Source organism: Malaclemys terrapin, chromosome 6, assembly GCF_027887155.1.
Source record: "Malaclemys terrapin pileata isolate rMalTer1 chromosome 6, rMalTer1.hap1, whole genome shotgun sequence".
Taxonomy (NCBI): domain Eukaryota; kingdom Metazoa; phylum Chordata; order Testudines; family Emydidae; genus Malaclemys; species Malaclemys terrapin.
Window position 1 is genome coordinate 10,906,414 of NC_071510.1, and position 15,374 is coordinate 10,921,787.

General features: G+C 37.6%; 1 protein-coding gene across 3 annotated transcripts in view; it reads left to right on the forward strand.

Annotated features, from left to right (window-relative positions):
• ZCCHC7 (zinc finger CCHC-type containing 7) overlaps positions 1-15,374 on the forward strand; it is a 174,081-nt gene that overhangs the window by 18,627 nt on the left and 140,080 nt on the right. For 2 of the 3 annotated variants that reach the window (XM_054032870.1, XM_054032871.1), the window contains exon 2: positions 5,530-6,238. In XM_054032870.1, coding sequence (XP_053888845.1) covers positions 5,554-6,238 — 685 coding nt within the window. In that variant the 5' untranslated portion in view covers positions 5,530-5,553. Of the gene's footprint in view, positions 1-3,334; positions 3,468-5,529; positions 6,239-15,374 lie in introns of those variants that run through there. The other variant, XM_054032869.1, reaches the window with a different exon arrangement.

Here is a 15,374-nt window from a genome sequence, read left to right on the forward strand (position 1 = left end):
GCAAAGGAATTATGGGGAGAGTGGAGGATGTAACAGAGACACAGGGTATGTGAAGTTGGTTCGAGCAAGTCCATGAAGAATATTTAATATAAGGGGTACTATTCTTCCCAATGCAGGGTGATGGTGGTGGCGGCAAGGGATAGCATTGGATGCCAGACCACCCAGTTGGCTGTTGTGCACAACACCCTCTAGCATGCATAAATGCTGTTTTCTGAATGTTCCAGACAGTACCTTCTCAACTGTGGTCAATGAAGGAGCTTCCTGCAAGAGAATGTGTTTTACTAGCCATTATTCCAGAGCTTTATTTGGTACGACTGTTGGATAGTCTTTCTCCATCCTGTAAAAAGCAACAGAGTCCTGTGGCACCTTATAGACTAACAGACGTATTGGAGCATGAGCTTTCGAAAGCTTATGCGCCAATACGTCTGTTAGTCTATAAGGTGCCACAGGACTCTTTGTCGCTTTTTACAGATCCAGACTAACACGGCTACCCCTCTGATACTTTCTCCATCCTGTAACTCTGCCTTCTAGTCAGTAACTACACCTTGCTCTTTTCCGCCCTCCCCCTCATCCCCTAGAATGTTTGTCATTTTTCAATCACATGATACTATTTAAAAAAAAATCTCTCTTAAGAAACTTATTTGTTAAATGGCTATACAGGAAACCACTGTCAAATGCACAATGTAAATAAGTTGAAAAAAACACAATGGTTTTTTCTCTAATCTCTTTATTTTAGAATTCTAGGGCGTTGCTTGTAACAACAGTGGTTTAAAAAATGTCAGACAAGCGTGACTTTTGTTTTTAAACTTGGCTATGTTCCTTTAATTGGGTTGTTCTCATTTAGTGTCCAAGAGACACTGCCAGCCATTTTGCAACCCTTACTGTTCTTTGCCTGTGGCACAAAGCAGTTTAGTATCCTGAGGACTAAAATGCCTTAATTTAACTGAAGTCATTGGGCTCAACACAGGGATATTTGCATGAAACTCAGTAGCCTGTGATAGATCGGGCTAGATGATCTAATGGTACCTTCTGGCCTGAACTCTAGGACATATTAAGGGAAGCCTTGCACCAAAAGTTGTGCCCGTGGCTCAGTTAGCTACCGCATTTGGCCAAATCCCTGCACCTTTTGTATATTAGCACCGGGACCTTGACATGGATCTTGAGGCAATGTGGAGTGTGAATCACCACTGTGATGTGCTCTTATCGGTCTGTATTACCTAGGAAAATGGTGGAGCAGCTGAAGCTTCTGCTTGGCTTTCACACTCAAACCCAAGGGAGTGCTTTGTGGTAGTCCAGCGTAAAGGTGACAAGCATCAGTCCCTTTGGGTAGGCCCACATCTGAAAGGAAATATCCTCTTTAGTTGAAGATCGAAAAAAGCATTTCTGGCTATTTGAATGTCAATAGGAGTTCAGTAAGATTCCAGGACTTCCCCATCACAGTCTGAGTGCAGATGTCCTCAACAGAGGATGAAGGGAAAGCTCTGTCAATTTCTGTCAAGGGCTTTCTCTTTTCCTACCAATAGAATTTCAGTTTTCCTTGGCTAAAGATTGACCGGCCACTTTTCATCCAAGTATTTTTTCTCACTCCAGCACTAGTATGAGTAAAGTTATTGCCCATGTTTTGTGAGAATGAGATGGAGAACTGGATGCCATCCAGCTTATTGGTGCTAAAGCCTGTAGTATCTCATCTCCCCAGTGATCTGACATATATGCTGAAGAAGAGAGGAGACACGATTGATCTCTGTAAGACTCCCCAGTTCAAGAGCCTCGGGGAGAAGGAGGAGCAGTTAGTTATCCGTCCTGATCCTCTGGAGTCTATCTGACAGGAGAGAATGAATAGACGTTAATGGGGATGGGCCAAATTGCTCTAATGTTGTCTAGATGAATTAGCAGCACCTCATGATCAAGTGTCAAAGAGTGCTAATAGATCTAACATTGGATGCTTATGTTTTTGGTCATGGCTCACTTAACCAACTTCTCAATAACTTTGTCTAGAATGTGAGGGTTAAAGACACAACAATAATAGGCAAGATTATTTGGGTTGAGTGATGGCTTCTTGAACACCAGCCAAACTATTGCTTTTTAACCGTGATGGTCAACCTTGTTGAAGGAAGTATTCTATACTTGCTTTCAAAAATCACAGATTATTAGTCTAAGGTGGCATAAGGTTGCTTGATTGGGTAAAAACTCTGTCCAGGAAGGTGGTATGTTCCTCATCCTCTGCTCTGATTCTGTCTGTTTGGACCTGGAGAGCTTATATTGAGGTTGAGTGATTCATTGCCAACCCCTGTGCCTCCGAAAGTAATATAAGGGCTCTTCAAAGTAAATGCTATTTGAGTCAGAGATGGTCTGAAATCAGTGTTTGTACTTTAGCTATTACAGTTCAGCTAGTCAAGATTTTACAGATGCTATGGCAGAAGTTTTTTTTAAACATTTCTCTCAGTTGAAGCATAGAATTGCATACATTTGTTTGGTCCTAATCCCATTTGGATACATTTTGTGTCACTATGTTCTAATCTCATTCTCTCATGCTTTATCTAGCGTAGGTCATCAGTGAACCAAGACAATGGGAGGAAGGTGTGTCTAATGGCCAGTGCACCAAGAGTAGTGGACAACAGATGACTGTAGGGCCTTGCCAGACTATCATTGCACTGGTCATGTAGCTAAATAGGACTCTCTGTCATGGTGTTCTTTCTGGAAACTCAATGAGCTGATGAGTTTCCTCTAGTGGACCCACTAATTCAGAGGGATCCTAGACAGAATGTTGTAGTTGTCATGGTGGAGAAGAGGTTTCATGCTAGATAGAAGTGTCATATGTATGGGTATTAAAGTCTCCCAAATTTATAAATATTGGAGACTCCAGTACCAGGCCAGGAAGTAGTTCAATTAGCTGTGTTAAGAAATGGTCAGAAATTTTTTGATGGAACTGAATTTTTTTTTAAAACTGAAATTTCATTGGAAAGGGCAGGTTTTGACAAACTTTCTAACCCCCCCCCCCAAAAAAAAGTTATTTATTTATTTATTTTAATTTGTCAAAATGTCCCATCTTGTTTTTCAGTTGTTTTTGGTTCAAAATGACGTGTCGTGAAGTTTAACTTAATGTATTATTTAAAAAAAAGTTTTTAAAAAGGTCAAAACCAACCCAAAATGTTTTGAAATTATCAAACCAAAATGTTTTGCTTCACCGGAACCATTAAGTTTTTCACTTTGTGAAATATTTTGAGATTTTGACTTTTGTTTCTATTCAGAACAGGAATGTTTTTTGAGTTTTCAAAAATTCTCGCAGTACGGGAATGATATTTCCTGCCCAGCCCTAATGATAAGCCAAGGGCTGTGAAACAGTAGGATTCCTATGCTGTCCTTGTCTCTGTCCTTGGATTTTCCCATCAGAACATCACGTTAATCTTTGCTGTGAGGTCAGCAATTTTGGGATGAGGCTGAATTATAGGACTCTCTCCAAATTGTTGGTGGGTACACCATTTCAAATGCAGATTTAAATTAGAGAGGGTGCAAAACCCCTTGTTCAGTGGTCATAAGCATTATTTTTTTCTATACTTAAAATTTGCAGTTTGTTTGCAATTTTAGCTACGTTTACAATGTTTACTTTTGCAAAAACTTGTGTATGTAAGGTCACGTTGGGTGCTTTCCTTTTTAGTTTGACCTCATGTAGAATGTTGTTATAGACTGAAAGCTCTTTGGGACAGAGCCAGGCTCCTCTTATGTGTATGTACAGTACCTAGCATAATGGGACCCTGAACTTGGGTGTCTTGGTACTACCATAATAGCAATAGTAAATATAGATTTGAATTTTTCATTTAGGATATATATCCTTTGTGGACTTTAACATGGCCAAACCACCACCTTCCACAGCCAAAAAACTCAGGATCTAGCTATACATTGATTAAACACCTGCAGCCAGCCCAGGTCAGCTGACTCGGGCTCGTCAAGGCTGTATACACCTCTACCTCGATAGAACGCTGTCCTCGGGAGCCAAAAAATCTTACCGCGTTATAGGTGAAACCGCGTTGTATCAAACTTGCTTTGATCCGCCGGAGTTCACAGTCGTCGTCCCCCGGAGTGCTGCTTTACTGCATTATATCGGAATTCGTGTTATATCCGGTCACGTTATATCGGGGTAGAGATGTAATTGAAGCGTAGACATTCACACTCAAACTGGAGCCTAGGCTCTGGGACTCCATGATGGGGCGAGGGTCCTGTCTTAGAGCTGGGCTAGATCCCAAACCTGAATGTCTGTATGGCTGTTTTACAGCCTCATAGCCCAAGCCCCGTGAGCCCAAGTCAGCTGACCTAGGCTGGCTGAGGGTGTATAATTGCTGTGTAGACATACTCTCGGAGTCCAGCCTTGTATTTTTTACATATTCAGAAAGGTCCATTTACTTGAGTAGTTTTAGTGTGTCCAGAAATGCAAGATCAGGCTTTAAAGAGGAAAGGAAAATACTTTTTCCTGTACGTAATGTGAACCATTTTTAAAGTTATGTTTTCAAAACAAATGGACAAGCTGTGAAATTTGAACGGCAATTCTGCATTGAAAAATGACACTAAAAATTCTTACTCAGTAGACTTGGTCTCTCTGTGTATCCAGAGTGGCGTTTTACTTTACTATGCTTTTACACTTTTTACCCATGTTAGCACTACAGAGCCAGCTATGGGAGAGTGAGCTGGATTCTATTCATATTATCAGAAGAACTATAATCTAAGTTCCAGTTGCAGATTTCTTATTGTTCATGATGCATGAATCAGAAATAACTTATCTTGTTTACTAGACACCAGAGGAATGTTATAAATCTGAAATCTCGGGTTCTGTTCCTGGCTCTGGGTGGGAGTGAGTAGTGGTTACAAGTTTGGCACATTTATTCTAAAATGCAGTATTCCTGAGTGGAAGAGATATGAGGCTTAGGTTCTATTCCCAGCTCTGTCGTAAGTGGTCTTAGTATCTCTTTTGTAAAATGGGTGAATGGTATCTGCCTGCTTGGTGTGCAAATATGAGGCATTGCTCAGTAATAAAGACTATGAAGTACTCAGAATTAATACCGGTACAGTAATTGAAAGCGCTAAAGCTAAAACGCAGGATCTTCTCTTGGCTTCCAACTGAGTCCTGAGCTCTGGTTTTGTGTCTACCATGTAGGAGGGTTACTGGGGACTAGGATAATGTTAAATGCAATTGTCATGACTGAGTGAAAACAGCTGAGGTTAAAATGAAAATCAAAGTGCAACCTTACTATAGCATTTACTATTGTGAATGTTAAAATTAATGTTTCCGGTATCATAAATCTGCTTGGTGTGATGTCATTTTCTGTGTTCATAGCTCTGTGATTGTCCACGGAAACACCTACTAATTTTCTGTGGATATTATGTAGTTAACTATTGTTTGCATTAAAGAGTGGTATGAATGATGTTTTAAGTATTTAAAAGGCTTCTGCTATTACAGATGAAAAAAGTATTACATTTTCATGGAGTTTCTGGACCTATTTACTTGGCATTACTGATATGGTGTTTTATTTTTCCTAGATACGGGTCTACTTTCTTTCCAGAATGTTCGGGGGTCATGGAGACATAGAAACATATGATGATGACCTTTATCGTGAGGAGTCATCCAGCGAACTAAGTGTTGACAGTGAGGTAGAATTTCATCTCTACAGCCAGGTCCATTATGCACAGAGTCTTGGAAAAGTCAATGGGCAGGAAGAGAATGAGGAGATAGTGGACTCTGTAGAGAAGCAAGTTCAGAGTTCAGTTTTGATCAATAAATTGGACCAGGGCAAGAACCGTATATTTTCGGACAATGAGGTTATTCAGATTTCAGATGGCCCTGAGGTCATCATCTTGTCTGACACACCTGATGAAGACAGTGTTTACAAAAGCAAAGTGAAGAAGACAGCAACCTCCCTAACACCAGCTAAACAATATAGTCAACCAGGATGCTCCACACGGAACCCTGCTAGAGCTTCTGCACCCACTACCTTGGATTCTGATGCAAAAAAGTCAAGTAAAGAGAAAAGGGCTAGTGAGAAGCCTAAACCAACTTCTGCTGGTAGAGTACGCGTGATCCAAGAGATTCTGGTAATAGAGGATAGCTCAAATGATGAGGAAGAAGAGGAGAGCACGATCTCTGAAAGTGATAATGTGGAGAGCTGGATGCTATTGGGATGTGATACAGATGTCAGAGATGAAAATATCATTTTGAACATTGAAGGCTGTGGAACTGCTGTCAGTGAAGGTCAGTACTTTTGTGTAGATAACACTGAATAGAGTAAAGGAGCTGATGGAAAGATCTGGTTACCATGATATTGATGTCAATATTATAAAGGAAAAATAAAGGGAAAGAAGTAGATGCAGTGCAAGGTGGCAAAAACCAAAAGGAGGAAATTGTAAAGTGGGATGGCAGACATAAAATATGATGTAGCAGATAATTGTTAATACTGTTGTGTATTATTTCAGTAGTGCCAGACATATGCATAGTGCTTTGCAGAGAAGCAAATGACAGTCTCTCTACTCCAAAGAACTGACAAAGAGAGAGGAGGGAATTCAGGGGGACTTGAATTAGTTAAATAAACGGGGGGGGGGGGGGGGAGGAGAGAGGGGGAATAAACCAATATTTGGGAAGCAAGAATAGAAATAAGAAAGATATATAACGGTTAATTATTGTGATCAAGGCAAATTAGTAGGTAGTGAAAATATAGCAATGTCAAGAGAAATTTGAGAATAAGCAAAATTGGAGGGAGAAATCACAAAACTAAGACTACTGAAAAATACAGTAGGAGAAGGGTATAATCCCGGTGATCAATGTAAATAATTCAATTATACTGAGACTTTGCTGTTTTCTAAAAGTTACTATCAACAATATACAAATCCTGCATGAAATAGTACACAGTCATTCCTAAACAGCAGGATTATTGGTATCTAGCTTTTTGGTATATTTTAAAATATGTTTCCAAGTTACTGTAGAGGAAAGTCAGTGAAGATGAGGTAATTCAAAGAATTGATTGTAGAGACCTGTTCTTAGCAAGTCCTTTCCATGGTGAAGTTATCACATTGGCCACACGTTGTGATGATTATTTTATTGCTAGGATAATATGTATTCTGGAACCAATGACTGAAAAATCTACTTGACTGTCATCTTCCCTTTCCCTGTGCATGCTAGTCTCTCGCTGCACTGAGATAATTTCCAGAAACAGTGTCCCCTGTCAGTCACTTGAGAGGGAGCGTTGCTGTCAGATATTGATTCAGTACAGTAAGGCCTGTCAGGTCACCTGTAGCAGTTAGGGCCTTCACTCAGCTTTGACTCTCAAATATATGGGTAGCACTTTCTCAGCCCTATATTGCTTTAGTTTTCTTTTGGTGCCCACAAATGACACACTATGTAGTTATGGGTGTTGAGGGAGACATTCTTAGTTGCTAATATGTGGACTAATATCAGCAAGCAGGAGATTGCTTCAGAATTATTGTTCAAATGGTTAGCACTATTGCCCACATATTTGTAATAAGGGAGGAAGCCAGAAATATGTCTTCTTTCCCTTCTTTAAATTGTCTGTTCTTTGCCTCTATTCTGTAACATTCCCACCTACAGAATGTGTTTTTCTCCAGTTTGCTTTTTTGTAGTTACTTGCTAAATAGATTATAACACACACCACAATGTGTTGCTTTGAGACCATTGTGCGGCTGCCCATTTCACAAAAAAATTGCTGTGTGCATTGTTCTCAAATCAATGGCAAGTATAGTGGTACAGAACACAAGTTGCCACATCACATTTCCAGATTGTCACGTTCTCTTATCAAATATGTTTTCTCCCTTTACATCTCTTTTAAAAATAATTTAAAAGTATTATAGATAAGTATTAAAACCCAATTTTACAACATTTTATTTGATTGTTTTCTTTTTATATTTTCACATTTTCTTTCCTTTCTTCAAAACCACAACTGTGTCATGGCAGTATAAAGTATATATGTTTCTTGAACAGAATGCTTTGTGGCTTTCAGGCAGCAAATGTACCAGGACATTCGGTAATACAGTTTGTGCATAGCAAAATGATACTTTGCAAGTGGTAACTTGTGTACATGTCACTTTTGTTTGGTCATTTTATATTGTTCAGTGAATAACCATATTGGACAGGCAAGGTGATCAATTTATTTTCTGACACTACACATCCTTTGTAGGCTTACCTATAGGAATTGCCCATGGTGGTTCTAAAAATTATCCCACAGCAGAATATAGAAAAATGTGTAAAGAATACGTAAGCTTTTTATATTACATGAAAAAAGTACATTATGCATTTTTTGGAGATACTTTGTAATCAATTTATCAAAATAGTGATTTTACTAGATGTGATACCAATGTGAAAATTCAAATCTTTGTTCTCTTATTGCACTACCATAATTTTGTTGTGCAGCTGCCTAAACTCAAAGAGTAGCGTTTAGAAAAATTAACTCGTGGCTAATATCCAGAGGTAGTTTTGCCTCATTTGCAGTGAAGCCCTTCAGAAATCCTTCCCATGTTTTTGACTAGCATCAGTAATGATATTGTCAAGGGTAATCTCATGCTTTATGATTTACAGAACAGTGATCAGTTACACTGTGGAGTCTGGTACCATGTTGTAGCCTTCTTTCAAATATGTGCATAGAACTTAATTTGTTTTTGTTCAGGCATTATTTCCTCCTTTCACATGTATTTACTCTGCAAAACATCTCAAGACTTACACAGTTTTTTCTGTTTAAAAGGTGCAAGCTAATGATGACATGTTTGAGAGTAGTCTAATGTATGTGAGAGCCAGAAAGGAACTGTGTGCTCTGAGCCTAAACCCCCAGCCTGAACACAAAAGACTGAGAGGTAAAGTGTAGCATGCTTCTTGGAAGAGGTGTAGGTTAAATCAGTATATGTCTGTATTTTGACTGAAATTCAAACAACCTTTATTCAAGCATACACAATACAGAAAAGTTTGCTCCATCTGGTATTTTGTTTCTAAAACAAATACAGTGATGTCGAAGGTAAAAACGACACAGGGCTGAAAATTATTTTTGTCTTTTGCTGGTATAAAAGTAAAAACCAAAAGAGTATTTAAATATTTATTAATACATTCAAACATAGTGGATTAATGGATAACTGTAACATATCAATTTTAAGGCGCAAAACCTGCAAATCTTCAATATCTAATATATCCATAATTTATTTATTGAGCTTCACAGCATCATCTCTCAGGTGCTGTGGACTCCAAGTACAGTGATTTACTGAAACTTGAACACAGTCATGTCAAATCAAAAGAAGAAAAGGAAAAACAAGGTGTTAGTTTTTTTTATTGTAATTGTATTAGCAAATTATTCTTTCAGAGACTTATTTCCTTTAATTCAGGTAGGAATTATTTTGAGAAATATTTTTAGTTATACTCTCAGAATGTTTGGGACACAGGATTAAACGTCACTTCTGTTGATTTACTGTGAATACCTACTATGTAAATTATTACTTTTTAAGGCTTTTAACATGAGTGTAGGGGGGATATAACATTTAATGACTGGTATCAGAGGGGTAGCCATATTAGTCTGGATCTGTAAAAAGCAACAGAGTCCTGTGGCACCTTATAGACTAACAGATAACATTTAATGACTGGTGAAACCTTTATTTTTTGCCAAAGTTACTTATGGCTGTATAAATTTGAGAGACCTCCTGTGACAGTCTGTTGGTATATGTAGTGCCCAGTTTGATTCACACTAAAAAGGGAATGAAACTTGCACAATACTGTGGCTATTGGAGTGGCCTGTTGTGTCAATCATTTGGTGGGCCTGTCTTTGTGCTTGAGACATGGAGATAAAGATACTGAGGTTCCACTAGAATAAAAAATTACTACTCCAGGGAAAGGAATGAAGCACCCCTCCTAATTGGGTTACGTTTTCTACATCTTATTTGCCACCATAGTTAAAGCTAAGAACTACATTATTTTTAAATTATAAAAACAAAGAACATCCTTCCTTGGTTCCCCCAGCGCGCACACAGAATCCCTTCCATACATAAACTTCCTGTCTCTAGTCTGTGTCTATTATGGTGGTACTTAGAAGAGATGGAAAAGCATACAGTGACCTGTACTTTCCATTGAGACAGAAAGATGTGTTCCTTTTATGCTGGGAAGAAGTGTTTTGGTGCCTGCTGCATAAATCAAACGGCTTCTGCTATTTCTATTTTGAATTAAAATTCTGAAAATTTTAAATCATGCTGTTCAAATTCCTAATCTGTGCATCATGGCTCTTAGGTACGTATATGAAAGCCCTTGTATTTTTACCCTTCCTTCAGCCTCCCTAAAGATTCATGGTACCCTTTACATTTTGGTTTTATTTCAATTTCCCACCAGTATTTTTTTTTACCAAAGCTCGTTATGACACCATGATCCTGGTGAGTGCAATTTTTAATCACAGCTATGCAGCAATAGCTGGCTAAGCTTTTTTATTTGAGGAGACGAGGGTAGGTGCTGGCTTTCTTGTTTCCTGCGGAGGTGTCTCTGGAACTCTGCAAATAGCTATTGTTTCTCCAGTGAGTCTGATGGGTCTCACCCTGATCTCAATTTTATATTACGAGGTTGCATATGGCTTGAAATTGATCAAGGCTGTCAAAATTTCATGAAGCAAGTTAGAGCCAAAGGGAGAGTGACCAACAGTGACCATATCTCTTGCTCCCTATATGTGTTCCCTATGTACATTGGCTCTTTTTTTAGCCTTCCATGTGTGATATTTTTGAAGGTACGTTCCACTGCTTTTGCACAACGAAAGGGAATGATTTTTTTTTTCATTTGGCATTTTAAGCAGGGATTATCTTCTAGAGTTGGACCTTTGCTGTGTATTTCCAGGATATGTAAATGCTTTGTGCATGAGACAAAGGTAGAGACAACAATAGCAGATTTTTATTTTGTAAATATATAAAATTAATTTTTGAGGCAGACGTATCCCAGACCTTTGAAAAATGGGCTTTCACCTCCTCTTCTCTACCGCAATCAGGGTATGTATGATGAGAGGGCTAATCTCCTGTAGCTGCCAAGATTTCATCCATTCCCTCATTAAGGGCCATCTTTTAACATATTTCCTCTCCTGTATTTAGCACTAGTCTTAATCTCTGCACTTTTTCTACATGTGGAGAGACAGTTTTCAAAGTTGCAGCATTGACGATCACCCTAAGGGGTGCAAAAAATGATGTATCTTCTATCCCCCCTGCCCCATCAGTGACAAAGTGTGTTACTTAGACAACGTTTTCTGCTATTACCCGTTTGTAGAGTGCAATTCCGAAGGCGCTTATTGAACCCAAAAATCCCAGGAAGCAACATATGTTATTCTCCACTGGGCCATTGGAAAGGCCACTTGTGTTTTTAACTAACACAATAGGTCAGCTTTTTGAAAGAGTGTTTGAGGTATCACGTCTGGCAACTAGAAATTGCTATTAAAAGTAACAAATACTGGATATCGCTTGTTCTGGTAAACAGCGTTAAATTCAAATGCCCTTTATGGTCACTGCTCAGCAGACTGAAAACCTCATTAGAAACTCTGGAACCTTCTTAGCAGCTTTGGCTGGCGTTGTAATAACATTTTGGGATGTTGACACAACATGAGATATTTTAACTAATTTACGTGTTCTCCGCACATAGCAGATACTGTTTGGGATCCCAGCACATGATAGCTTGTCTTCCAGCAGCTGCGCTCCAGATTAGATTTCCGATTTAACTTTTTATTCACATATAGTATCTATTTTCTTCCAACAATGATCAATACCTCAACCAAAAAGTGTGTGCACCCAGGATTATGCTCTACTCTTTTATTTAAACATTTCACTCAGTGATTGCATGAATGCTTTGCTTCTTATAGCTTTGGCTTTGATGGCAAATTCAGACAAATGAAGAGCTGAAGACTCAGAGCAGATTGTACAGAATTGAGCCAAAACTTGCCGGTCATTAGAAAATATTTTAAAAGCTATTTATCAAATGATCTTCAGACTCTACAATTTATAATACAGAGTACTTCCTGCTTCTTCTCCTACCTGCCCAACAAATTGATTTTTAAAATACTGTTTATGGTGGTGTTGCGTAGTGGAACAGACTAATGGCTGACTGACATGTGGGCAGATTATTTACACTCCAGTTTAGGAATTGGCTTACCCTTACTTTGTCAGTACTGAGAAGAAGCCTTTTCAGGCCCTTTAGTTTGGTTATCATCACTGTGTTGCATTTCAAAACAATTTATGCTTTGTCTATTGAAGATGCTTTTTCTGTTTGTTGAATTTTATTGGTTAAAAACAGCGGGATTAATGAGAGAAGAAACACTGGTCATCATCCTGTAAAATAGAAGCTGCTTTTTCCAAAGCAGTTTGCTCATCTTTAACTAACGCCTTAGTGTGACTGTCTATCTGTCTGTCTTTTGCTGGGTTTACAAGTCTTGCTAACTGCAAACTTTCCTTGTTAAGCTTCCCTTTACATTACTTACATTTCCCATTCAGCCTACAATGAAATAGTAATGAAAATGTATGCTTTTAAAACAAAGTATCAAATCTGCAAAGACTTTACTTCTTGCCCTATTAATGTTGGGTCGTAACATTTGGCCTTGGAGTGAAGCTTTGCTTAGAAGCAGTAATCATAAGAACTACTGCTTATGCAGATATTGGAGTCAAAATGGATAGATATAGCAACCTCAAATACTGCAATCTAAGTGTTTTGGTACTAGTCAGGATCCAAAAAGGAAAAGCCCTTCTTTGACCATCAGTGCTTTACACAGAGTCTTCCTGACAGTTGAATTTTGTTAAAATTCCAGTGCTCTGTATTGAATCTGCAAAATTGCTTTGAAACTTAGACTACGATTATAACAATCCTGCCTGCACTAATAGCCCATTTTACTCCTTATAAATGTATTTAAGCAAAAGCAGGAAAATCTTTTAAATATTTTTGGGAAAAAAACTTCCTTCTGCCTCTTTACTTTAACATTTTCTTTGATAACCAGTTCTACGTACTTGGTCTTTGCAAAATGGCGTATCATCTTTTTATACTAGAGCTTTGATATTTTTATAACAATCCCTTATTTTGTTTCTGGATTTTGTGTTTTAATTTGTTTTAGTACATGAGAAATCTTTTGTTCTTTTGATGCTGCAGGAAAAATCTGAATTACCATTTCTTCCTGTCCTCAAAATACATTTTTTTTTCTAGTTCTGAAAGGAATTTTTACAGATGCTTAGCTCAGCAATGAAAGAAAATATATTTTCTCTTCAATGAAATTAGATTCAATTAGTTATATCTGTAGTTTTTCATATTTACATTAAGAACCCCCCACTATGGGACAATGTACAAATATATATCAATTTAGGACACCAGAATAACACTGAAAAAGGGTTTTTTGGCAGTGAAAAGGAGTTTTTGTTTAAAATACATTGCTGTTCACAAAGGTTTGTCAACAATATACTGTATCTTTGTTTACTTGAGACATTTCATATTAAGCTTTAACCTTTGAAAAACTGTTGGGCATTACAGTTCAACAACTGTGACTAGTGCTGCTTTAGTTAATTCCCACTCACCCCCCTCCTTTTATGGGTTTATAATTCTCATTTAAGGTTTACTCTGGGCTGAAAAAAGAGAGGTGAATCTTAGCCCAAGAACATTTTGTACACGTCCAGAAATATATTTGGCCAATTAAGATATAAATGTAGCAAACAACAAAAAATATGGTATTTTTTGATACACAAAATAATTTACATTTCAGTTTAAAATGAAATTTGACATGTTATAAAACCCTACAGTCACTTTCGATATTTCAGTAAAATAAAAATTGGCTGCCAGATTTCTGTTTGAATAGGGGCTCAGTGTCTGATTCTGCTTGCTTGGAGCACAGTTTGAGAGGTGCTGAGCAACCTCAACTTAGATTAAACTCTCATGGCCTAGCCCTATAGGATGTCTCTGAGGAGGAATTGGTGCCTTGCAGGATTGGCGCCTCAGGCCCAGGTCTTGCACTGAACTCCGTATGGATGGAGATATCTTGCTATATGGAGCAGCTTGCGGGATCTGGCCCTGTGTAACTATTTGTGTATGGAGGTTTACTATACGTATTTTAAATGCAGACAGAAGACCATGAAAGTAAATAATCTTCTTTTCTAAAAGTTCCAATGCATGTGCTGATATGGTGGTCTCTAAAAGGCTCATTTTATACTTAATTTTATTTTTCAATTTTTGAAGGGCTCTGTTATAATTAATATTATACAGTGTGTGTATTTATAATTATACGCTCACAAATAAGAGGAAATTAATAAAGTTACGTGTAACATTATATCACATCAACTAAATTTAAAATTAAGGGTGCTGTCATTAACTTCTGATTTTTTTTCGACATATTGCAATAGTATTGAATCTGTGTATAACTTTATAATGTGCACTTCTTTTCTTAGAAAAGTTTTAAAACTGATGCTTTATCTTTAATGTGATTTTTTTCTTGCCTTTGTTTGTCAGAACTTAACATTACTTAAATGGAGTGGGAGTTTTTTGTGCATGAATTATTATAACAGCATTCACCCCGGAGCTGTAATAAGCAGTGGGAATCCATCTACCCCTTACTAGATACAGCACATGCATATGGATATTTTGATTAAAAGAAAAAAGTTAATCTTCTTTACGGTGTAATGAGGATACACTTGAATCTCTTGATTATTTAAAAAAAATTAATAAAACTAATAAAGTTCCTTTAGAAATCTCAAAAGATCTAGTCTAAGTCTACCTGCAACCTTAGCAGTCCCTTTTATCTGTACAGATTTCCCTGCCTATTGTGGACCTTAGCTCTAACTAATTTAAATTTCCCATGGCTTTGGGTTGCAGACTAGGTTTTCTGCAAGAGTGCCCATGCTTACATGGTCATATATTCTGGGTGACTTTTTCACTTTTTTTTTCCCCCGCTGTTTTGTTGATTGTTAAAAGGGGAATTTTTTTCCCACTTCTCTCATCAGTTTGATCTTTCTTCCTTGTCCCATTGATTTGTGTTTCTTACAGGTTGGGAAGAAGTCTTATATTGTAGCTAGATCTCTAGGGACTGGTGGGAAAACTAATTTTGTCCTTTTTTAGTAGAGGTTTAAATTTTTTTTAGCAATTAAAAAAATTCAAATAGTTTTTAGGGAGCAACAAGTACAAGAGGAAAGGGGGGGAAACATTTAGTTAAAATAGGTACAAAAGCAAGTAAATGTATATCAACCTTTCATATTAGAATAAATATAACATGCCAAAGTAGAATGAAAAGCAAGAACATGATGACTAATACCATTATCGTGACAATAATTCTGGTTTGTAAAATTGTCTACTGGTAAGGGTTTTACTTTTCCAGGGAGTAAGTAAAATTAAGACTTCTTCCAGTGGAAATTGTCTT